This window comes from Nicotiana sylvestris, chromosome 2 (assembly GCF_000393655.2).
Source record: "Nicotiana sylvestris chromosome 2, ASM39365v2, whole genome shotgun sequence".
Taxonomy (NCBI): Eukaryota; Viridiplantae; Streptophyta; class Magnoliopsida; order Solanales; family Solanaceae; genus Nicotiana; species Nicotiana sylvestris.
The window spans coordinates 188,780,323-188,806,734 of NC_091058.1; the positions used below are offsets into that span (position 1 = coordinate 188,780,323).

The window sequence follows — 26,412 nt, forward strand, 5'->3', positions numbered from 1 at the left end:
TTTCTTCAGTAGTTTTAACTTTTTATTTAAAATTCTATCTTTTCGAAGGTTCTTAACTGGTATATTACCTTAGGTTTGACTAATAATATAGTCCACTTATTTAGAAGATCTAATTGTTGGGGAAATTCATAGTCTTCCTTCCTACTGTTAAAGTTTTCTTCCTAATAATATTCATTAAGAATGTAAGTGTTAAACTTAGCACTTAGTACGATTTACTCACATGGCTCTAATATCAACGTGGACCGGATCGTTTCCAATGTGCTTTAGGAGATAAATTACAAGAACTTTAGTCCTGGCCTAGTTGATAGTAAACTTTAAACCACAGTCCTCCTCACAACCCTTTCATGCCTATCCACGCTTTAACGGGTTAACCGAGGACCACCGGTTAAGTTGCCTCAACCAAGGTTTACTAATAACTGCCTGGGCTATATAGTTCCAACCTTCAGCACCATTGGGGTGACTCAGTTATAGCTTAATAGCAAAGCATGTGTTGTAAATAGCCTATGGATACTAAGTTTAACACTTAGAGGTTGTTTGGTAGAGTGTGTTAGAGAAAATAATGCATGCATTAACTTTGTGTATTAGTAATGCTTTGTTTGGTACACTTTTTCAACCTATGTATAACTAATACAAACATTAATTATACCCTCTATTTGGTATTATCCTATGCATTAGCTACACAAAAACTATTAATGCATGCATTAGCATGGTTAAAGACAAAATTATCCTTACAGTCCCTTAAGTTAATGGATATAGAGGGCATTTTTGTAAACAATTAAATTTGTTAAAAATTATGCAATGCATTTTAATTTTTAATATACCACACCAAATAATACATAAGAAATAATCTCTGTATAACTAATGCTTGCATTACTAACTCATGCATTACTAACTCCTGCATTACTATTGCACCTTATTTAGCATTATTCTTATACGCCCTACCAAACGACCCCTTAAGGTTTTAACCTATCATTTTGTCTAAACAGTAAAAAGAACAAGTATATAAATAAACAAAACAAAATTTAATAACTGGGACCGCTGGGTTTTTGGCCAAGTGGCCATTTTTGATTTTTATTTTTTAATTTAAAAGAGTACAGAGGGGTTCTTTACAAGAGTAGAGAGAAGTTAGAGAGAAGGAAGAACGTTGGCTAATGCTCCCTCTCAAAAGAAAATGAGGATCCTTATATAATGGATCTCTGCCAAAAACAAACAAAATTTAATAGTAAAATGACCGACAAAATAATTACATTATGGCTGACAAAATAAAAAGAAAATTCTATATTATTATAACCGGACAAACTACTTTATAAAAGTAGATTCTCTTCAATAATGGAGGGGTCCGTTACTTTATTAAAATTGTCTTCATTACCCCAATAATTTATCTTATGGGGCCTTCATGTCTTGGCTTTTCCTTTATTGTCTTTATTCTTCTGCATTCTCCTCCAATTTTGCAAGGAATTCTTCAATATTTAAATTGGAAATTTACGTTCTTTGTTTTCTTCCCAATGATCAGTGGCATTAAGAAATTCTACTATTAATTGATAACAAACTCCTATATTTTAGGCACTATAATTTGATTCATGTTGCTTTATGGTTTTAAAATTTCTAGTATTAGTTAGTTTCAAACTCCTATATGTCAGGCGCTGAATATTACAATTTTATCACATATTCTATTGTTTTGTTTGAAGAGTTAATCTAATTTTGAAGGGTATAAAAGCCAGTTAATATTTCAGGGATATTTTTGTCGTTCAATATTTAGCTTTCCAATATTCGTGCTTTTATAATATATATATATATATATGTATATATATATATATAAAATTAGACTAAGAGAATCGTATATTAACCTCTCCCAAATACACACAGAACATAGAAACTTTTTCTTAATTTTGTTTTCATTTTAAAGAATATTTGATAATAAAAATGTAGTTCATATAAGCTTTATTTCTATTAAAAATATTTAGATTTTGATTTTATAAAAAATAAATTTAACTTTCTTATTATAGTTGTCTTCTATCTCGACTAATAGCCCGTTTGGCCAAGCTGCAAAAATCAGCTTCTTTTGAGAAGTGCTTTTTTCAAAAGTATTTTTCTCAAAAGTACTTTCGGTGATAAACAATTTGTGTTTGGCTAATTAGTTTGAAAAACACTTCTGAGCAGCAATTAGTGTTTGACCAAGTTTTAAAAAACTGTTTCTAAGTGTATTTTTCTCAAAAGTGCTTCTCAAAAAAGTGCTTTTAGAGATAAATTACTTTTTTCTACTTCTCCAAAACTGTTTCTGCTTCTTCTCAAAAGCACTTTTTTTCCTTTCAAAAGTTTGGCCAAACACCTCAATTTAGCACTTTAGCCAAAAAGAAGCTTGGCCAAACAGGTTATAAATTTATAAAAATATCATTCCCAATTTTACTGGTGTTTTTCATAGAGAGAGATAGAGATATTTGTGGTCTGTTTCTGTATTTCTCTCTTTGGACAAATGAAAGGATAACATCTTGAAATCCGTAACCATAACAAACACAAAAATAATTTTTAGGCTGTCCTCTCCAGTGCTAAACCCTATCACTGCCCCCACTCTCTCTCTCTCAACACAATTTTGGTTTTGCTATTTTCTCCTAACGTTTTTCTTTGCAGACGCTCCATACCTAACCCTAATCCCCCAAGGAGCTCAACCATCTTTAAAGATCCAAAAAGGTAATCGGTACTTTCTTCAAGAAGAATGATTTTTTTTTTTTTAATTTTATCTTAATTTTTTTGCGTACTGAATTGAAATTTCCTCCTGCTTTTGTGGGTTAGATCTGTGCGTTTCAGGTAGAGCAGTAGGGAATAATGGGAGACACAAAGGAGAACGATGCTTACGAGGAGGAGCTTCTCGACTACGAAGAAGATGACGAAAAAGCCCCTGATTCCATCTCCGCTAAAGTTAATGGCGAGTCCGCCAAGAAGTGAGCTTTACTCTTCACTTCTGAATTTTCTGTTACCGTTGGTTGTTCTTACATGTGTGCTGTTTCTGGTGTTCATATATACATACACGTATTATATATATTACTCCCTCCATCCCAACAGGAAAAAACACCTGTTTTTGGTGTTTATAGCACGCACGTAGCATGCAGACATTGAAACATGTTGTCTAAAACAAATCTTGTTAAACTACAACAACAATATACCCAGTATTATCTCACACCGTGGGTCTGGGGAGGGTAGTGTGTACACAGACCTTACCCCTATCTTGTTAGGATAGCTGTTTCCAATAGACCAAATCTTGGTAAACTAAGAAGCTTAAAGTTAAATTGTTTCCAATATAGAAAGATAGATGTCTATCCTTTTTGGAAAGACTATAAAGGAAAAGTTTGCTACATAAAATAGGACATAGTGAGTGTATATATATATGAGGTCTTGCTAACATACTACATGAAGGTAGTATGTTTGCAAGATTCCGTTTTTTGCTTTACCAAAAATTCCACTACTTTTCCTATAATAGGTGGGGTAATTTTTGTCTTTTCACACATAATAAGTCTCCAATCTCCTTCTTTTTCATCAATCTCTAACTCTTTGTCATCGTTTTATCTCATAAAATTAACTCCCGTGCTCTTCTTCAATCTCTACTCCCATTTTAGCGGAAAAACAAAACAACCTTTTAGTAATTTGCATTCTGGGAGATGGTTTCTCTTTATGCAGAGAATTTTCTTTTAGCAATGACTTCTGCAATTGAAAGCCCATGGTCAAATTGCTGCGGATGGAATAAAAATTAGAAGAGCTATTCTGGGTTTTGGCCTTTGATTCAATCGTTTATCTATTTTTGCTTTGATTTCTCCCTGAACAATGGAAAGAAGGAAAGGGCACAAAGAGGGGGGGGGGATTAGGTGTTCTTTTTTGTGAAAAGACAAAAATTTCCCATGCTATTAATGAAAATGCAATGGCCTTTTTGGAAAAATAAAAATGGGTACCTTGCTAAAATACTACATGAAAAGGTAATACGTTAGCTAGACCCCCGCCCCCGCCCACACACACATATATGTATAATGATTCATCAGTTTTGACATTTCTGTAAGTATGCTTATATTACTGCTTGACCATTTTTTTGGATATTTTTTTCCCGAGCTTGGATTGTGTTCTATGGAATATAATGGGTAAATGTGTAGGAATGTTAGTATTTATATAGCTGATCTGAACTAGTTTGTATTGATACATAGTTTTGGTTTAGTAGTGCAACAACAACAATAAACCCTTTGTAATCCCATATGTGGGGTCGGGGAGGGTAGTCTGTACGCAGACCTTACCCTACTCTAAGAAAGTAGAGAGGTTGTTTTCGGTTAACCTTTGACTCAAGAAAGATAAAAGGATATGTTAGTTTAGTAGTGTAGCTATTGTAGTGTAACTACAATAGTTACACGCCCCCGCCCACGCACACATATATGTATAATGATTCATCAGTTTTGACATTTCTGTAAGTATGCTTATATTTCTGCTTGACCATTTTTTTGGATATTTTTTTCCCGAGCTTGGATTGTGTTCTATGGAATATAATGGGTAAATGTGTAGGAATGTTAGTATTTATATAGCTGATCTGAACTAGTTTGTATTGATGCATAGTTTTGGTTTAGTAGTGCAACAACAACAATAAACCCTTTGTAATCCCATATGTGGGGTCGGGGAGGGTAGTCTGTACGCAGACCTTATCCTACTCTAAGAAAGTAGAGATGCTGTTTTCGGTTAACCTTTGACTCAAGAAAGATAAAAGGATATGTTAGTTTAGTAGTGTAGCTATTGTAGTTACACTCTTGGCTAAGTTTGGAATGCTTTATTTTCTCAATGTAGGGGTTACGTTGGCATTCACAGTTCTGGATTCAGAGACTTTCTGCTAAAGCCAGAGCTATTGCGGGCTATTGTAGATTCAGGGTTTGAGCATCCGTCTGAAGGCAAGTCATCTCATATGTGGGCACTTTATTTTACAGAAAATGTTTTCCTTAGTTTGTTGGTTTTATTGTTAATCTAGGTTACTGCTTGTGAGAACATTTTCCTCCTGTTTTACCATCTTTACCCTAAATAGATAAGAAGATATACAAGTAGATACCAGTTGAGCTGTCAATATGGGCCCACATGGGCTTTGGCATATGACGGGCCAGGCTGGGCCGATCCAACATTTTCATGGATCTTAAGATGGTCAGCCCGACCCAGTCCTATGTGGGTTGTGGGCTCCACGGGCTGGCTCGTCATTTTTAAAATATATTTTGGAATTTTTACATTCCTATACACTATATGAAACTATATTACCCTCCCTCCTCAAGTTTTACTATAATTACATTTTATATACCTAATTACTATTTATGTACATTTTAAGGGAATTAGTGATATTAATTAGTGTCCTAAAATAACTCTACCGTATATTCCCACTCCCCCCACGTTTCTCTCTCCACATCCCACCCTCCTCACCCACATATCTTGCACAATAGAACAACAATTCCGCCATTGATAATCATTAATTTGAAGCAATTTAAACAAAACTGATGGTTCAATAAGTGATGGTTCGAAGATCCGTCAACAAAAATATTTATTAGTTGTTCAAAGTTTTGAAAGTTCACTGCAATATTTTGCACAATCTAGCTGGTCACCTACACATTCGAAGTCAGGGAAAATTTTTAGCTTTTTGTTTCGTTTGTTTCCCTTTAATTCGAATTTGGGTTTTCGAAAAACATTATTTGTTTGAATTGAGTGTTGCAAAGAATTGGGATTCTCTCTACGTCTCTCTCTATTTCTCAATCCCTAATTTCAGTAATGTAAAGCAAAGGAAAAGATAACAGCAATTCCACCATTGACAGCCATTAAAAAGATTTGAAGCTTTGAATTCGAATTTGGGTTTTCAAAAACCATTATTTGTTTGGATTGGGTGTTGTTGCAAACAATTGGGAACATGGTTTGGAGTTTATATCTCAATTTTGAGGGTGTTTTGGTGAAGATTAGACTTGATTTTGGCTGAATTTCAGATTGAAACTCGAAGAAGAAGAAGACATGATATACATTATATTTACGAAATTGTAGTAAAATTGTAAAAATATTGTGGAAAAATTGTATTATGTTGTTTATATATATATATATATATATATATTTTATTTAACTATTGTATGAAAGTTAAACAATATTGTACAAAATTTATATTTAAGTTGTACGATATTGTAGTTGTATATAACTGAGTAGAAATAATGTATGAAAATTGTAGATAAGTTGTAGATAAATTGTATAACATATAATTAGTTGTATGAAATTTGTTTTTACTATGTATAAATTAGATACAAAATATACAAAAGACATATTGTATAAATTTTGTATAAAATTTGTATTTAAGTTGTATGTTATTGTAGTTGTATTTAACTGGGTAGAAATAATGTGTGAAAATTGTAGATAAGTTGTATAATATATAAATAGTTGTATGAAATTTATTTTTATTGTGTACAAATCAAATACAAAATATACAACTTATGGGAACAATAAAATTACAGATAATTTTGGTTTTGTAATCACCTTTCTATCTACTCCAGCCATCAATTTTCTCAAGCCATGGGGATGTGGGGTTGTCCCGACACATCGCGTTTTGAAAAATAATGCAACTAAACATCAATCAAAAGAAATGTTTGTTTGAACTATTTTCTGTAACTCAAAAAACACATACTTGTTGTGATAATTTCCAAATAATTGGTGGGGGTGCTAATTTTTCATCCAAAAATGCAGTTAATTTTGAAGGACAAAATGATATATAGAACTTTAAACAATAGGCTGATGGTTTTGTTTTCTTAGTGCTGCCTAATATCCGCTAAGCTGGATTCATGATTTGTCCAGTTTAATTACCAGACAACGTAAAAACTCAATTTTGGGGTTTATAGTGTAAAACACAAGCGAATTAAAGGTCCTCTATAGCAATAAGTCTGTTCAATTCTGCTGATCTCATGGCCTTATATATATACTAGTTTCTATGTACGTGTTTCACACGTAAAAAATATCCTGCTAAGAAAAGAAAGATGAAAACAAAAGTAAAGTAAGAAAAATGAATTTGTATTCCTAGTTTAAACTGGTTCTTTTCATACATCTATTTTCTTTTAAAAGCTAAATTCTAATTATTCTCATATGTACATTTAAGTAATGGCATATATTTTCAATTCAATTGAAGCAACATTGTAGCTACATGAAAGTCCCAACCCCAATTACAAAATCGCATGCTTGATTAATTCCTAGAGTTAACAATTTTGTTAGACAATTTGTATTTTTTTATTAGGAGCCAATTTTAATTCTTAGAAGTTTGTGTCACATGCTTAGCGGCTCAACTGGTATGTTGAAATTTTCATTACGTTAATTTATTCATCATACTAAAGCTGGATGTCCTTATAAACTCTTTTAAGTGTGTGTAAGAATAATTATTTTATAATTGAGTACTCAAAAGTTTCAATTCAACGGACTCTTAGACTCAACTTCAAAAATTTATTAGGCTTCCAATGTTAATTGACAGGAATGTCCTTTGAGTCTTCCGTGATTTTCTTCTCTCTTAATTAAGTTAATACTCTCGGTATATTGTAGATAGTTAATGGTATTAGATCATCTTGTATGACATGCAACAACACACGTTAAGTTCATGGTCTTTAATTAGTTCACAGCTGTAATTTACAACTTAAGCGCAAGTCCAGAGACACAATTTTCCTATTTCAACTCTTAATTTTCACAACTATTTCAATTCGATTTGAATTTTGAAACAAATTGTGATAGATTTATTAAAATAAATTATTATACTTAAGAAGTAGAAAAAATTTACATTGAGTGATGAACAAATCTATGTTGGGTTCCTTTTCTCCTATTATTTTTTAATTTCACATGAAGGATTTACAAAAAAGAAAAAAATTTGGCATTTTAAATGGAACTAAAGAAATGTGAAACTATAAATCTAGTATAATTAGGAATGAGTTTGGTTTATGTATTCTCTAATTCAAGTAGATAATTAGTAGCTGATTTTTAGGTACCAAAATTCAAATGTAGTATTTAATTAGAACTCTATTTCTATTATATTTAACCCAAAATAACCTCTAATTTTATATATTTTAGGGCTATTTTTGGTCAACCAACACTGTATTCATGCTTAATATATATATATATATATATATATATATATATATATATATATATTATAAAGCAAAGAATTAGAAACTTATGAATGATTAAAACTTGAAGGAGGAATAATAACTTTCTAAAATAGCTCAGGGAGTGATCTGTTTCATTTTGATAAGGAAAACATATTGAAGATATATTCATTAAAAGTCACGCAAAAAATTATTTGGAGTGTGGGTGGAAGATCAGGAGAGAAAAGGGAAAAGAGGAGAGAAAAAAAAGAAATGGGTGTAACTACATCCCTTGATTGAAGGCACAAATAATGAATTGAGAGCCTTTTAAGGTGAATTGTATATATTTGTAAACAAAACTTATTTATGCGGGGTAATTAACTAAACATGGACATTAAGGGTAATAAAGTTTCAAATAGATAAAATGTAGGTTCTACCCTAAATAATGCAACATATGTATATATAAATGAAAAAAATATGTTGTACAGAAAGTTTCTGCAAAACTTAATAACTTTTAATATTGTTTCAATAGATTACAATAAAACACTGAGAGAGGATAATATTCTATTCATTAAACGTCAAAACTCAAAATAAACTACTCAAAAAACTTCCATGGGGACTTATGACATATCTAACACCATCACGTCATCTTTATTTTCATCTACATCTAAAATTCCATGTGCAATGTTAATTAATTAAACTTTAGAAATACTTTTTTTAAGAACTAATAGTATTTAAAATCGCATTAAAATTTTTACCAGTTTGAGTTTGGGAAAAGCAGTGCAACCCATTTCGAGTAGTAACATGTGTTGGACATTTCCAAGAAGGATGCAACTTATATACTTGGTGAGAACACGCCCACCAATGTAGAATGTTGCTTCCAATGCTACTATAGTAATATGAATAAATCTTAGGACTTTTAATCTTTTAATATGATGAGATTAATAAACTTTTAAGTTTGGGCTACTCTTTTTATTGTTTTTAGTTCCCTATTTTCCTTCAATTTTATACTTCTAATTGAGTATCTTTTAGGCCCACAGGCTGGCTCGGGCCAGCGGCCCAGCCTCACGGGTTGCGGGCTTAAAAGCCTCGATTTTAAATGGGCTCCAAAAATCTTAGCCTAACCATTCTAAATCATGGGTTGGGCTGGGCCAGCCAACGGACCAAGCCCATGTTAATGGCTTTAGATACCGTCATACCGATGGTGTCAGTTTCAGGGTGCCGTTATTAGTGCTTGTAAATATAGCTAAAGTAGGTTCTTCTAAAAAGAAATATGAGGGAAATTGCTTATCAAACACCGAATTAGTGAGCATAGATAGGTCAAGATGAGCTTACAAGAGCAAGAAACTTCAGACAAGTTGGTCTAACAATAGGGAAACAGACTAACCTGGCTCCTAGTTCATATAGATCTAACAAGCCAACCTTCTATAAGATTGACAAATGTAATCGTTCGAGTTAAAGTGATATTTTATGCTTACTTTCGTTTGACTCTGAACAAAATAACTTTACCCTAATGTGTGAGCAAAGACTTTGATAACTTATAACTCAAAACTTAATTTGCAAAGACTCTTTGGCTGATAATCCTTTCTTTGATCATAACAGGGGTGCATCCACTGCTATTCTTATTTTTTCTTATAGTGTTGCCTTTTACATGCCATAGATTTGGATGTTAAGGTGCTTATGCAAGTCGCTGGTAGAAAGTACATGCGATTTTGAGTTATTTATTTAGTTATTTATCATTGTGCAAGTATGGTGAAAATTATATACGACTAGCTTCCACTGGAACAAGTCTCTTATACTCAGCTTCTTCATTTACGAAGTTGATGTATCTACTTATTTATACCTACAAATGTACTGGAGTTAACAACATTTTGGACATGATCTTCCGAAGAACCACCATTAGCGAGAAAAGATCGGGAATTGTAATAGTATTCTGGAACTGATAAAAATATGAATTCATTTATGCGATTTCAAACCCTGCCGAGCAATATAAAGGCTCCGTGTTGGGCCTGCATTCAACTTAATGAATTTTTAGTAGGTTACAGTCTTGAGTTGAATCCTCTAATTTTAAAGCTGTGAATGCAGTCATGTTATGCCATCCTTTGCATTGAAGCATATAGCTTTTACCAAAGCAAGCTTGGTGGGTGTGAAAGAAATTCCATTCGGAAGTTCTGGAATGTGGTGTTATTTATTTTTTGATCAGTATACATATCCTTTTAGATATTGCAGAATGTGGGGATTTTAGTTCTATCTTTTTCTTATATATTCTCGATTCGCTTTTCATTTTTGTTGTTATGCTGTTCCTTGTCTTTTAGGTAGTTAATGATGATTTCTTTCTATCTTCTGTTTTCAGGTAAATCACTACTATTTTGGAGGTGTACAATGATAAAACTTTTTTGAACTGAAACTGAGGTCTCCTTGGCTCCAATTTATTTGGTTCTTCATCAGTGCAACATGAGTGTATTCCACAAGCAATCCTAGGCATGGATGTTATTTGTCAAGCTAAATCTGGAATGGGCAAAACTGCTGTTTTTGTCCTTTCAACTCTGCAACAGATTGAACCTGTTGCTGGTCAAGTTGCTGCCATGGTTCTATGTCACACAAGGGAATTAGCTTATCAGGTATGTATTGAAATTATGAAATATGCAATTTTTGTTTTGGAATTTCTTCTGCTTGCGAATCTATGCTAAGCTAACGATATTTTTGTGTGGGGTTATTTGGTTGCTGCAGATCTGTCATGAATTTGAGAGGTTCAGCACTTATTTGCCTGATATCAAAGTTGCTGTTTTCTATGGTGGTGTCAATATCAAACTTCACAAGGAGCTTCTGAAGAATGAATGCCCTCATATAGTTGTTGGAACTCCCGGAAGAATGCTTGCATTGGCTAGAGACAAGGACCTGTCTTTGAGGAACGTGAGGCATTTTATACTGGATGAATGCGACAAAATGCTTGAATCACTTGGTATGTATAAATAAATAATATTTATATGTTGCTCGGACTCTCTGAAAATATCTCAGGGTGAGTGTCTGATCCTCCAAAAGTAGTGTATTTTTGGAGGATCCGACACGGGTGGCAGCATTTTGGAGAGTCCGCGCAACATATAGTATGTATTAGCTGGATACTGTAATTCATGATTCCTGTTGCTAACCTGACATGTTTTCTTTCAGTAGCTCTTTTACTGATTTACCTGTGTTTTGTTCAGATATGAGAAGAGATGTGCAGACAATCTTCAAGATGACTCCTCATGACAAGCAAGTAATGATGTTTTCAGCAACACTCAGCAAAGAGATTCGCCCTGTTTGCAAGAAATTTATGCAAGATGTAATGTCCTGTGCCAAGTTCTACAATTTAGAAGTGTACCAATTTTTCCATAATTTCAGCTTTCTGCTGGAGATAAGTTGTATCTGGTCAAAGCATAGTTTATAAGGGAGCTCAAAGATGAGGGATTATTAGAGTCGAGTAGTTGAGCGGGAAATCTGATAGCTGCACTAAGCTTTTAGTTCGCTTGTTTTTGTCCCTATTTATCTTTCCATTTTTCGTTTTGCTTGTGAGATAGTCGAAAAGATCGAGGTTTGGGGAAGATCTATAGTGGAAATGGAGTAAAATGGGTGGGGTTGATGGTTGCAGCTTTACGGTGGTTTTCTCTCAGCACTGTAAGAATACATGTTTAGCAACGTTGGGAAATCATTGGTGTGCTTTTACACTATCTGCAAGGAGAACATTCAGAAAAATGGACTGGAATCTTGATTCAGGGGGATCTTCATCCTATTCATTTCGTACTGGATACCATTAGCTTCACGGAGCTCCTAATATGCTTTGGTATGACATTTATTCCTTTCAGCCAATGGAAATTTATGTTGACGACGAGGCCAAGTTGACCCTTCATGGACTTGTACAGGTACATCTTTGGGACCTGGACATGGTACACCATTTCTTAAAATTAGTCTGTCTTCTTACCTTGTTTCTATTTCATGACAGCACTACATCAAATTGAGCGAAACGGAGAAGAACCGGAAGCTGAATGACCTGCTGGATGCTTTGGATTTCAATCAAGTTGTTATATTTGTCAAGAGCGTGAGCAGAGCAGCACAGCTGAACAAGTTGCTTGTTGAGTGCAATTTTCCATCTATCTGCATCCACTCTGGCATGACTCAGGAAGAGAGGTCTGTATAGCTATTATTTGAAGAACTCTCCACTTTATCTGCTTATGCACTTAGAGATGTACTTAATTTTCGTTAAACCCAAAAGATCCCTGTACTTAATTGCATATAAAGCATTCTCTACATTGAGAAACATCATAATCCCTTTCATGTAAACCTAGTTAAGACGAGAAAATCTCAGTCATCATAGACTTGCAACATATCATGTAACTTCCACATTTAGCCGAAAAATAAAAAGCAGTAGTATATAAAAGCACACACATCCTCAAAATCTTTCCTAAAAAAATTTCTTTTGGTTGAACTGCTAAACTCCAGCTTCACAGGTGGAACCGTGGAAGAGATAGAAAAAAAAGTAAAAACTGAGTACTTGAACCTTGGGACCATTAACCCTAATCTGCACATCTAAGAGAATGATATGAATTTCTTCAAAAAAGATAGAAATATGAGCAAGCCTCGTACATAGAGTTGAAAAGAAAGAAGGAAGTTGCTAAATAAATAATACCTATCAGAGCTATTCCCAAGGTTCAGTTTATTAACAATGCTAAATTGCTAATAAAGATTATATGGGGAAGTTAAGATGTATCTTGATACCTGTCCAACAAGATGTATGTGATTAAAATGTGTTATCAAAGGCGAAAAGCGCAAAAAAGCTCTAAGGTCCGTTAGGGCTTTAAGCGCAAAGCGCAAATAAAGTGTGGGCTTTAATGAAAAAGGGCGCAATGGGAGAAAAAGTAAAAATATGCATGTAGTCTAATCACGCCCAACTATGCCGTATAAAAGACAAAGCGGTCGTTGCAAATATAATCTGGTTTTCAAGTCCGGAGTCGAATCCTCTATTACAACTCTTAGCGATGCTAGTACAAGCTCAAACAATTTCCGGATGCAAGATTTTTATCAATAAATATTGGGATTTATTTAACTAAAATAAAATGGTATTAAAACTAACAATAGTCTAAATTAAAGATAATTCAATGGTAAAAAGATCTAGGGTATTGATTTCCCCAATTGCTAGTTTAATTCTTAACTCTTTTGCTATAATCTCGCTGTGATACTCTATGAGGATTATGAGCTACAGGTTACCGCAATTATTTCTCGATCAACTCTAGCTGATAATTTATGCAGCTCTGAATTATCCCACCAAAGTTTCGTTATCTCTAACCCCACTTTTAAATGCAAGTAATGAATCTTTTCAATTACCCAAAAGTGTTGTTCAACAACAATCTAACCTAGTATTCTTTCTCAAGCAACACAAGGCAATTAGATACGATTAATCAAGGGCCCATTCAATTAATCACCATACAAAATATAGTTGAACAATCATATAATAAACCCGGCTCGATTATAACAAAACTGAGTCAAAACTTCATCTAACAATTGGTTCCATCAACCCTAGATTAAATGTTTAGCTACTCATGATAAAACAAGATAAAACCATAAAATCAGTCATAATTCACAGAATAATGATAACAAGAAGAAGAATGAAAACTCTAATGGTGTCTTGATCTTCTCACACTTGTTCTTGCCTCCACAAAACTATAAAAACCTTGATACCCTTTCTTTGGGCGACTTGGGCTTCTTATATGTCAAGGAGAGTTGCCCCGAACTTTCGAAATTACCCCTGGAAATAGGTTCAGCGAATTGACGAGCGTGACCGCGCATATTGCGTTCCATTCTGCCTGGACTAGCGTGCCTGCGCTTAGCCCGCGCTAGTGAGGTTCCGCTGTTTTCTCCTTTTCTCCTTTTCTCCTTCTTTCACGCGCATTCACCTCCGAGTGGCTTTCCTTGCTCCAAATTAGCTCCAAAAGCTGTTCAATGTCCTCATAATCAACACTTGCTCCTGCAAAGCACAAAAAGCCTCAATTAGAGCATTTTGTTATCATTTAGCACTTAAAACCTCAATAAAGTATGGTTAACTTCGAGCATAAATAACACCTACATCGCATAATATAGGCTACTATCAACACCCCACACTTAAACCGTTGCTAGTCCTCTAACAGCAACACTACACTCTATAGGCCTAATCATCACAATGTCACTTTCCTACTCCTTAGGAATAATTCCCATAGATAAACTACCTTATCGTAACATCCTAACCTCAAGAGTGGACTTTCTGTCTAGCCACGTAATATCCCTAACCGGCTTTCATACTCTCAGTCAGAGGTCCAGACTTACCTTCCCTTCATGAATCAAGTGCCTACTCACCACAAAAGAGACTTGCGTCATGGTCATTGTAATTCATACACTGAGGAATTCAAATACGTAAGATTCCACTCACCATCAGTAAGAAATTCTTATGCCACAAACAACACACCATAAGCTTGCCCGTAGTGTAATACTCGACTAATCGAGCTCATTTGATCGTGAATCAAGTAGGACTTTATTTGGTTGTAATGTTGGCTGCAGGACAAGTATGATGCATATGGGTATAGTGACTATACCTCCCTAAGCACTTCAATACATCTTTCACTTTTAAGCCCATACCTTTGTCAAACCTTTATTCCACCTTTACATCATTGAGTTAAACCCCCTACTTCTTTAAGCATACTTATATCAAAAGCCACCACTTAGCAAGGAATATATATATATTATATTTTTTTTTCAATTCAAGTGACTCTTATTTTTTTTCTCAACACCGTGCAACTTTCTCTTATTTCATTAGCTCTACTCAAAAGCCCAACCAAACACCCCACACTTTAACTTTTCCATATTCATTACAATTCAAGTGCTTCTAAGAGGTGACAAGGTTCAAAAAGATAGACAATTCACAACCTGGGCAAGGCTTGTAATGTGGTTGCTAAAGAAACATGATTACAGGCTCAAAGGGGTTAACTAAGATATATACAATCAGGTGGGTGAAAACATATATAGATACGTTTAACAAGGAAACACCTATATCACTTTCCAGACCAATTAAGACTACCATTTCGCTTCGTACACACACAGGGCAAGTTTTAGGCATTGAGTGTTAGCATAGAATACACAAAGCCTCACTCACACATGGCACATGACTCAATTCAGTTAGGACCATCAGACACTTTGCTCAAAGTGCTTAAGCCAACTCAAGAACACACATTTTAAGGCTTTATTGCTAGAGTCAACTAATGAGCCTAAGTGTCACATTAAAGCAATCTCTATTCTTCTTCGCCCAAAAATTCTCAAACTAAAAAAAAAAAAGAAAAACTAACTACACCCGGTTCAAATGGAAACCCTTGGAAAAGAACCGTGGTTTAAAGAAAAACCAAAGGGGAGTTGATACACTACCTAACAGAAGAAAACTTTTTTTTTGTTCGACTTAAGTCCCTCAAGAGACCCGTCTAGAAGTGTCCGTCTTCGGGCCAAGTCGAAGTTAATTAACAACAACCAAAAACACCGAACAACAAAAACACCAAACAAATTTATACAATTGTACAACAATAACAATCATTCCCCACCCCACACTTAAATATTTGGCATGTCCTCATGTCAAAGAAATTAAAGCAGAGTAAGGTAAGGGGACTTCCCTGGTGTTCAGTCCTTATTGGAGACAGTGCCAGGGCCAAGGTGACGCTCGACCCAAAGCACGTAGCCAGCCTATGATTTTCTTTTTCGACTTAGCATTTTGGGTGGCCAAAGCATCAACTCGTATCCCCAAGTCTACAATAGTGGTACGCATCCCTACCATCTCCTGCTCTAAGGCTGCTAACCGGGTAACCCGACCAACCCCAGATGGTCCTGCAACTTCTGCAACCTGATCATCGGCGGGTGACTCAGCTCTTACTTCCTCCTTCTCATCCTCTCCCTCCTCTGATGCATCAGAGTCATCACTATCATCACCACCAGGTGCCATAGGCTCCTTCCTAGTAGTCACCTTATCTGCTCGAAACTTTGCCTCTCTCGGCGCTTTCATCCGCAATCAAATTTTCCGGCACCCGAGCTGCCCGGCAAAGCCTAGTGTCTAGGGAAGGGAAGAAGAAACCATACCTCTTCACCAGACAACGTGTAAACATCTCCTCGTGAATAAGCTTGGCCACGTCAAAATTGTGACCATTTATAAAGCACCAAATTAATGCAGCTCGAGGAGCATTCATTTCTGTGGTGTTGGAGGACGGGAGTAGGCAGTTGCTGATGACATGCAACCAGCACTTCCCTTCAAAGGTGAGTACCGCTGAATGGAATTTACGCCCATATTTCATCCACAAAATCTCTTTGCCTGGCACACAAATTGTCTCAAAGAATAACTCCCACTGAGTGTATTTCCTGCCATAGGCTTCATAAAAATCCTCCATTTCTGCCACAGGTGCGGGCAACCGGTATATTCCCCGAATAGCCTCAACAGAGGCATCCACAGCCTTTTTGCGCACTGTTACTACACCATTCACATGTTCTTTAACGTTGGCATAGAACTCGCGCACAACCATCAAATTCCCATCATCCGGTTCTTCAAAGAACCATGGTACAACCATGGTGGCGACCCTATATCTATGCCCCTCTCCGGTATTGGTTTCTTGGATGCCTTGTCAGCAAAACGGTCCTGAGTTGCGGCGGAGACGAACCTGTTACTATCATAAGGACGAGCAGGAGCTGAGGCGTGCGCTCTGGAGGATCCAGCGTGACCGCTGGATAAAGCACCGGTGGTTCGGCGTTTCTTGGAAGGTGCCATAGTACTTGGAAGAAGAATATTATTAGCACAACACAAAAGATGTGACTCAACTGCGGTTACTCAGACTTCACCTGCACAATTGGTCACAATTACCATTCACACTCACTGTGTCATTTTAACAAACACTTTGTGGGCATCATTCACCAGAAACCCCAATTAACCATGTTATAAACCAATGTTCATCACAATTGCCCCAACATTACCCACATAAGTTAAAATATGCATCTACACAAACACCACAATCCACAAGCAACTATGTATACACTACAACTTACTTCTAAGAGAAAAAGAAGAAAAACTACTACATAATCAAGAATTCAAAAGAAAACCCAACAAAAATTGGCAAAAAGAAAACCTTACCTGAAGTGGGAGGAGATTGTGAGAAGTGAAGAAGAGTGGTGGGGGTGGGATTGGCGTTGAACCTTGGGGGGAATTAGGGCTAGGATTATTTGGGAATGGAAAAAGGGGCGTGTTTGAGAGGAGAGGGAGGGGCCTTAGTCTTGGGGGGAGAAGAGGGGTTTGAGGTGTGATATGAGAAGAGGGGGGTTAGGGTTGGGATAAACAAATTAATACAAGTAAAATAACAAAATAAGAAAATAAAAAAAAATGTTTATACAAATTGGCAAGCAGAACGGTACTAGCGCGGTCCGAGCGAGGCCGCACTAGTGAAACAAAATACTTTGCCATATGCGCGGTCACTAGTGCGGTATGAGCGCAACCGCGCTCCTGGGCGGAAATCTGAGGCAGAATACTTCGCTATATGCACGGTCTGAGTGCGGCCGCGCTCCTGGGCCTCGAGATTTTTCAATTTTTGACCTATTCCTTTAGCGTCTTGATGGACTTATCACTCGCCCACGCGCACCTGCACTGGTTAGTACTTACTAAAATCAAAAAGAACAATTCTAACTACACTAAAGTCACTACGCATTGGGTTGCCTCCCAACCAACGCCTTAGTTAATGTCGTGGCACGACAGTAACAACAAGTCAATGGGTTGCCTCCCATGCAGCGCCTGATTTAACGTTGCGGCACGACGCAGACTCATGTCATCACTCCTCATTTGTGTATTGGGGCTCCTCCAATGTTATCACCACGTTGTCCCCTTTTTCTTCGGTCATTCCAAGGTAATGTTTCAACCTTTGCCCATTCACTGTGAATTTGTTAGTTCCATCTTCAGATTCGATCTCCACAGCTCCAATGTAGATGCTTCAGCTGAGGGTGCATTTCTGAGCAAGACATTCACAGAGTGTAAAGTCCTTCTTGACAAGATGTCTCGGAATTCGGGGTGGATGACGAGAGGTACGACCCTGACACCAATAGTGCATTCAGTTCCTCTTGACCTAAATAATTCACATGCAGAGAACATAGCCACACTCATGACTCAGATGAGTATACTGACGAAGAAGATTGATGAGATGGGTACAAAACAAGTGCATATTGTTGAATACACCTTGCATTAATGAGTCTTATGTGTGTTCATGGAGTGGGGAAGGTGACAACCAAGGGTTAAGAGAGGATATGAATTATGTCAACAATTTTGGGGGTCACCCCAGAATGATGGGTATCTCCTCATTTACCTGGCAATCCAGAATAACAAAGTTTACGGGGAATACAAACTTTCCCACTTGTACTAGCACATCATTAAGAATTCCCGTCGTCCTTTTAACCGTGCGGTCAGCCAGTTGCAACAACATCGAAGTCGGTCTAGCTCTGCTAATGCCCAATTTTGTATCTCCTAAGTCACACAATGCTTTTGCAAAGGCATAACTCCCAATAGTACACAGAATAGTGAAGCTACCTGGATCAGATATCTTTTGAGCCATGAGTCTTGTCACTATTGTGCTGCATGTCTGTGTCAGAGTTACTGTGGACAGGTCCTGAAAGTCAAATTTCCGTGATTTCAGGTCCTTCATCATTTTTGCATAGCCTGACATTTCCCTCAAAGCATCCATCAGAGGGATATTCAATTGAATCTGATGAAGCATCTCCATGAATTTCCTGTATTGATCTTCTTTCTTTTGTTTAGCTAGTCTCTGAGGGAATGTTGCAAGGCATCACTCTTTGTCCATTGCTTGCTGGCTGTTTTTTGTTGGAATTTTGTGGCATAAGAGGTACCACCTGTTCTGCAACTTGTTCACTTTCTTTAGCCTTACCCTTTTCACCATGCGCCTGTTCAACCACCCCTTCAGTGAGTTCTGCTGATTCATCTATCTCCAATGGAACTGGAGTGGCTGGTGTAGTCTCTCTTCTGGATTGAGCAACTTCTTGCTCCCTGTCTAAATCTCTCCAATTCTGGAGACTTACTGCCATTAGCTGATTTGGGTTTTGCTCCTTGGGGTTAATGTTCGTGTCAGCTGGCAATGTTTCCTGGGGGCGGTTATTTAAGGCCATGGACAGCTGCCCCAGTTGAGTTTCAATACCCTTAATTGCGTTGCCAACTTTTCCTGCATCTTACCAGTTGTTCCAATGATTTGTTGTAGCATACCCTTGATTTCTACCATGTTGCCGTCCTGTTGCTGATGAGGTAGCTGATATGTCAACTGTTGCTGGTGCTGCTGTTGAAAGCCTTGTTGTCTCTGATACGACACCATTTGGCCTTGGGGCTGCATTCCTCCAGGTTGTGGCATGTTCGGTCTGTACTGCTGGTTGGGTGCTGGTTTCCATTGTTGTACTCTGGCCCCCAAAATTGTTGACATAATTCATATCCTCTCTTAACCCTTGGTTGTCACCTTCTCCACTCCATGAACACACATAAGATTGATTAATGCAAGGTGTACACAGTCCTCCATTTGTTGTGTCAACGATATGCACTTGCTTTGTACCCATCTCATCAATCTTCTTCGTCAGTATACTCATCTGAGTCAGGAGTGTGGCTATGCTCTCTGCATGTGAATTATTTAGGTCAAGAGGAACTGAATGCACTATTGGTGTCAGGGTCGTACCTCTCGTCATCCACCCGAATTCCGGGACATCTTGTCAAGAAGGATTTTACACTCTGTGAATGACTTTGCTCAGAAATGCACCCCCAGCTGAAGCATCTTCTACATTGGAGCTGTGGAGATCGAATCTGAAGATGGGACGAACAAATTCACAGTGAATGGGCAGAGGTTGAAACATTACCTTGGAATAACTGAAGAAAAAGGGGACAGTGTGTTGATAACGTTGAAATGAGGAGCGATGACATGAGCTTGCGTCGTGCTGTGATGTTAAATCAGGCGCTGCATGGGAGGCAACCCATTGACTTGTTGTAACTGTCGTGCCACGACATGAGCTAAGGCGCTGGTTGGGAGGCAACCCAATGTGTAGTGACTTTAATGTAGTTAGAATTGTTCTTTTTGATTTTAATAAGTACTAACCAGTGCAGGTGCGCTTGGGCAAGTGATAAGTCCATCAGACGCTGAAGGAATAGGTAAAAAATTGAAAAATCTCGTGGCCCAGGAGCGCGGCAAGGCTCAGACCGCGCAAGTGACCGCGCATATGGCAAAGTATTCTGCCTCAGATTTCCACCCAGGAGCGCGGCCGCGCTTAGACTGTGCTAGTGACGCGCATATGGCAAAAGTATTCTGTTTCACTAGCACGGCGCCCTCGGACCACGCTAGTACCGTTCCGCTTGCCACTTTGTATAAGTTAACATTTTTTTTTTAATTTTCTTGTTTTGTTATTTTACTTGTATTAATTTGTTTACCCCAACCCTAATCCCCCCTCTTCTCCTGTCGCACCTCAAACCCCTCTTCTCCCCCTACGACTAAGGCCCCTCCCTCTCCTCTCAAACACGCCTCTTTTTCCATTCCCAAATAATCCCAGCCCTAATTCCCCCAAGGTTCAACGCCAATCCCATCCCCACCACTCTTCTTCACCTCTCACAATCTCCTCCCACTTCAGGTAAGGTTTTCTTTTTGCCAATTTTTGTTGGGTTTTCTTTTGAATTCTTGATTATGTAGTAGTTTTTCTTCTTTTTCTCTTAGAAGTAAGTTGTAGTGTATACATAGTTGCTTGTGGATTGTGGTGTTTGTGTAGATGCATATCTTAACTTAGGTGGGTAATATTGGGGCAATTGTGATGAACATTGGTTTATAACATGGTTAATTAGGTGTTCTGGTGAATGATGCCCACAAAGTGTTTGTTAAAATGACACAGTGAGTGTCAATGGTAATTGTGACCAATTGTGCGGGTGAAGTCTGAGTAACCGCAGTTGAGTCACATCTTTTGTGTTGTGCTAATAATATTCTTCTTCCAGGTACTATGACACCTTCCAAGAAACGCCGAACCACCGGTGCTTCATCCAGCTGACCGCTGGATCCTCCAGAGCCTCAGCTCATGCTCGTCTTTATGATAGTAACAGGTTTATCTCCGCCGCAGCTCAGAACCGTTTTGCTGATAAGGCATCCAAGAAACCAATACCGGAGAGGGGCATGGATATAGGGTCGCTCCACCATGGCTGTACCAACTTGTACAATGAGCTGGTCAGGCGTGGGCTAGAAATTTTCTTTGAAGAACCGGATGATGGGAATTTGATGGTTGTGCGCGAGTTCTATGCCAACGTTAAAGAACATGTGAATGGTGTAGTAACAGTGCGCAAGAAGGCTGTGGATGCCTCTGTTGAGGCTATTCGGGGAATATACCGGTTGCCCGCACCTGTGGCGGAAATGGAGGATTTTTATGAAGCCTATGGCAGGAAATACACTCAGTGGGAGTTATTCTTTGAGACAATTTGTGTGCCAGGCAAGGAGATTGTGTGGATGAAATATGGGTGTAAATTCCATTCAGCGGCACTCACCTTTGAAGGGAAGTGCTGGCTGTATGTCATCAACAACCGCCTACTCCCGTCCTCCAACACCACGGAAGTGAATGCTCCTTGAGCTGCATTAATTTGGTGCTTTATAAATGGTCACAACGTTCTATTCTGCCTGGACTAGCGCGGCTGAAGCGCGCCCGCACTAGTGAGGTTCCATTGTTTTCTCCTTCTTTCACGAGCATTCACCTCCGAGTGGCTTTCCTTGCTCTAAATTAGCTCCAAAAGTTGTTCAATGTCCTCATAATCAACACTTGCTCCTGCAAAGCACAAAAAACCTCAGTTAGAGCATTTTGTTATCATTTAGCACTTAAAACATAATTAAAGTATGGTTAACTTCGAGCATAAATAGCACCTACATCGCATAATATAGGCTACTATCATAGTCCCAGACTAATAGCCTGTTTGGCCAAGCTTTTTTTGGGGCCAAAAGTGTTTTTTTTTTTTTTGGCAAAAATCACTTTTGGCCAAAAATTGAGGTGTTTGGCCAAACTTTTGGAAGGAAAAAAAGTGCTTTTGAGGAGAAGCATAAAAAAGTAGCTTCTCTCCAAAAGCACTTTTCGAGAAACACTTTTGAGAAAAATACACTTAGAAGCAGTTTTCAAAAGCTTGGCTAAACACTAATTACTACTCAAAAGTGCTTTTTTTAATTAATTAGCCAAACACAAATTACTTCTCACCAAAAGCACTTTTTTTAAAAGTACTTTTGAGAAAAGCACTTCTCAAAATAAGCTGATTTTAGAAGCTTGGCCAAACGGGCTACAACTATTATAAGCATGAATAACAACTATATAGACAAAGAAATTGAAAAAAATGCACGATAAAATGAAATATCAATTGTTTAAGGTCGCCTTTTTTGGATTACACTCATTGGGAAGGAAAAATATGCCGTAGAGCTTTGATGCGACTCTAAAGCGCCCACAAAGCGAGGTGAAGTGCTCAACGTGTTTTGAGCCTCGCTTCAGGGCTTAAGCACGCCTTTGACAACACAGGATTAAATATCTGATGGCCTGCTTTATCAGTGTTCTACTTTTTTCTAACTCTTCCCTTGTGAAGTGATTAATACTTGCACATATCGTGTTTAATTTTTCATCACTATTGCTTTTATCGAAGTTGAGTTGAATCAGAAGGCTGCAACAAGCATATTGTGCCGCACTTAATTTTCTTATTAATTTGTACATGATGCAAGTTTAATACATAACTTGTCTCTGTTGAGTAGATTGACTCGCTACAAGAATTTCAAGGAGGGGCACAAGAGAATTCTTGTTGCAACTGATTTGGTTGGCAGGGGCATTGACATTGAAAGGGTTAACATCGTTATTAACTATGACATGCCAGATTCCGCAGATACTTATCTTCACAGAGTAATTCCTATCTTTTGGGTTCTTTGGTTTTTGGTGTTTTAATTTCTACATCTTATGCAGGTACTCATAATTATCTTAAATTTATAAATGTATAGGTTGGTAGAGCTGGTAGGTTTGGAACTAAAGGTCTTGCCATCACATTTGTGTCATCTGCATCAGATTCTGATGTTCTTAACCAGGTTAGAGACCTTTGATATTTATCCTCTTACTAGTTTCTTGACATGTGCGTTGCACGTGAATTTCGAGTTATTTAGTATAAGATATAAATAATCACATAATATTATTAAGATCTATTTTTGTGTAACAATTAAATTAAAGAATAAGATACACATTCTTCCAATTGACATATGAATACGGTTATCACTCACTTAATAACTTGATAGTTATGGGGAAAATAATTACTCCTTCAAAGATGGATAATGAAACTACTACTATAAACACATGTTCTTTGTGCTTCCTCGTTTAGCATCTTAACTTTTATTTGATCGAAAGTCATGAAGGACAAATTTTGCTCCGGGCTCTCCTTAAATACAAAGATGCCAGTCCATTAAACGTTGGATTGCTCCAAATAAAACTATGTAAGAAGAACAAAAAGAAAACTAACAACAAAGGAAAGATTAAATAAAAGCAACGGTGACAATTGCCATCTTCAAAAGATAGTTGGCCAATTTCAAAGAATTGAAAGCAAAAATATTACTGTCAGTAAAAAGTAACTTGCCTCTAGAGAATATCCCCATTAGTGACATATTCATAGTCAAGAATCAAAGAAAGTGGAGATGTATGTTTTCACATTGTGATAACTCTGGCCAAGAATCAATCTTATACTTCTGAGTATGAGTTTACTCCACATTTGTTGCAATCAAATTTCACTTGCTGCAAATGAAAAAGAGCAACCGGAAAAGATGCAAGAACATCACTGACAACCGCAACCACACAGAGCAATGTTATTTAAATGGATCTGTAGGCAAAGAATAACAAAGTAAAGTAAGTTGTCGTTAATTTATATTATAAGTACTTGTCGACCAAAATAAGGAATTGAGAAAGAGTTTTACATTATATTTATTACTAACCCGTAGGAATTAAAGTGAACAGTTTTTTTTTTTTTTAATATTGAAGATCCTGAAAACTGTTGGAAACGGGTGTCTTTCTATCTTACATTTTGTAACTTAAGAATTAATTGAATATTTATCCACCATAAAACTTAACAATGTTTATTTGCATATTATTATTATCATAAATTAAAAGAATATTATATGAATAAAAGGTAATATCGTCTTTCAGTTTTTGATGGATATTTTGGTAATTCAACTTCAACTTTAAAGCTTCCCACTTGTAATATAGTATGATGATATTGTGTTCTTGTGTTTCTATTATTCTGAGTTCTTGTGTTTTACGAATTATAGGTTCAGGAGAGGTTCGAAGTGGATATAAAAGAGCTTCCTGAGCAGATTGATACTTCTACATACAGTATGACATTACTTGATGCTTGCTTAAGCATTATAGCATTAGTGTTTGCTTTTATTTCTTGGGATGTTTGCTGCTTTACTCTCATTATATTATGGAAGCAAGTGCAGAATGTCTTTTGGTATATATAGGCCTTAGGAGCTATTAATTTAAGAAGCCTGTGAAAATTTGAGTCTTTCTCTGCTTAGAGGTTGAGTATAAATTGGGAGTTATAAAGTAGAGATGAAAATAGTCCATTATGCGAACTGCTTGGGTTGTATGAAAGTAGATCTCTGCTTGGGCTGATGTTGTGAAAGATCAAAACTAAAGTGTCATCTGAATTGCTTTCGCTTTTGCTGGATTTATTTCTCTCCAATTTGCAATATCTTTTACTGCTTCTGATTGCTTTAGGGTGCTCAAAAACTGTTGTCTTGTGTGTGCAGTGCCATCATAGATGATGAGGCCTTCCTGGAAAATATTCACGTTTATGTCCATGAAGACAACGGAATTAACAATGAGGTGGTTATGCTTGCTTTCGTTCAACAACAGCGTCGTAATTTGAACCAATTCATTTGAAGAACTGGTAGCTGCCTCTATGCCTTTTAGATTGCTGTAGCTAATGGAACCCGTACTTGTTCTAGTCAGTTAGAGAACTTCAAATGTCATGTATGTTATCTTTTTAAGTATGTAATTTATGTGACCCTTCTGCTGCCTAGTTGCTAGATCAATTCATGTCAGTTTCTAGAACCTGTACTGTAGTTAATATTACCTGAACCTTATTTGCTTAGTTCAAGTTTCGAGAATTATTTTCTGCTGAGAATCATGCCAAGCTTCCCTAAGATATTCGGCATACAAAAAATTTCTCATATCGTTGCCCCAGCAGATGAAGCTGAATTGCCACGTGGAAGAGCACAACTTATGTTATGTTTGGTTCCTTTTTCCCTTTTGGTACGAGTATATGGATAAGTTTATACAGCTATCTGTGGTTGAATATTAAATAACAATACTAATACATGGATAAGACCAAAAAATCCTCATATTTAATTTGTAGCATAAAGCATTTTACGGAGCTCCTCTTCATTGTAATGGCAAACAAACTAGATAAAAGCCTAAAACTAAAACGATAAATATACTGTGAATCTCACAGCCCATACTAAGGAAACAAGGTGTACTACAATATTAAACTTGTATTTTTCCTTCTATTTTAGAAGTATGGTTCTTCCTTCTTTTTACATGCTTAGTAAAATATACAAAGTTAAGATGGTCAAGGGTAAATAGTTACATAAATTTTATTTTCTTTAAAAGGCAAGGATATTTAAAATTATACATTGAATAATAAAAACAAATTAAACGTTCAACAAATAATAATCTCTATATTACAATTCTTGAATCACTAATTCTTGCATGATTAATCCCTTCATAACTAATCCATGCATAACTAAACTCTGTATAACTGATTCATGTATAACTAAATCCTGCAAAGCTAATCTCAACATAACTAATTCCTGCGTTACTAATACATGCATAACTCTAACCAGCAACAAACGACTCCTAAGTTTATAAAATTAACCCATTCTCCTTCTTCATTTTTCACACAAATTTTAATAAGATCTCTCTCTCTCTCACTAAAATTGCTACTCCATATGTTTCATTATATGTGGCTTGATTCGGAGTACGAGGATCAAAATTCTTAACTTTGACCATGAATTTTAGACATAGATTTTTTATTTTTTTAAAAATAAAATTACATATTTAGAAGCTACATATAAATTATTATAAGTCATAATAATTTAAATTTCAAAATACTTATCAAAATTTAAGAAAACTGTGGTCAAAGATGAACCTTGTAAACTCCCCAATAGCTAAGACGTATAAATTGAAACGGAAAGAGTATTAAGTATAGAATTATTCAATTTGCTAT

The 26,412-nt window shown here is 36.6% G+C and overlaps 1 protein-coding gene across 2 annotated transcripts; it reads left to right on the plus strand.

Moving 5' to 3' along the window:
• The first annotated feature begins 2,408 nt into the window (after nucleotides 1–2,408).
• LOC104211317 (DEAD-box ATP-dependent RNA helicase 15-like) lies at nucleotides 2,409–25,238 on the plus strand. Of its 2 annotated transcripts, XM_009760361.2 has the most exons (12): nucleotides 2,409–2,688; nucleotides 2,791–2,939; nucleotides 4,813–4,913; nucleotides 10,542–10,714; nucleotides 10,824–11,055; nucleotides 11,297–11,415; nucleotides 11,936–11,992; nucleotides 12,073–12,257; nucleotides 22,904–23,048; nucleotides 23,144–23,227; nucleotides 24,452–24,515; nucleotides 24,935–25,238. In XM_009760361.2, exons 2-12 carry the CDS (start codon nucleotides 2,824–2,826, stop codon nucleotides 24,943–24,945), a joined length of 1,287 nt encoding a protein of 428 aa, XP_009758663.1. In that variant the 5' UTR covers nucleotides 2,409–2,688; nucleotides 2,791–2,823; the 3' UTR covers nucleotides 24,946–25,238. The 2 variants fall into 2 exon arrangements, 1 of the variants encoding a protein (XP_009758663.1); XR_011405560.1 differs by lacking the exons at nucleotides 23,144–23,227; nucleotides 24,452–24,515; nucleotides 24,935–25,238 and adding an exon at nucleotides 21,130–21,837 and having other exon boundaries at nucleotides 2,510–2,688; nucleotides 22,904–23,031.
• The last annotated feature ends 1,174 nt before the right edge of the window (nucleotides 25,239–26,412 follow it).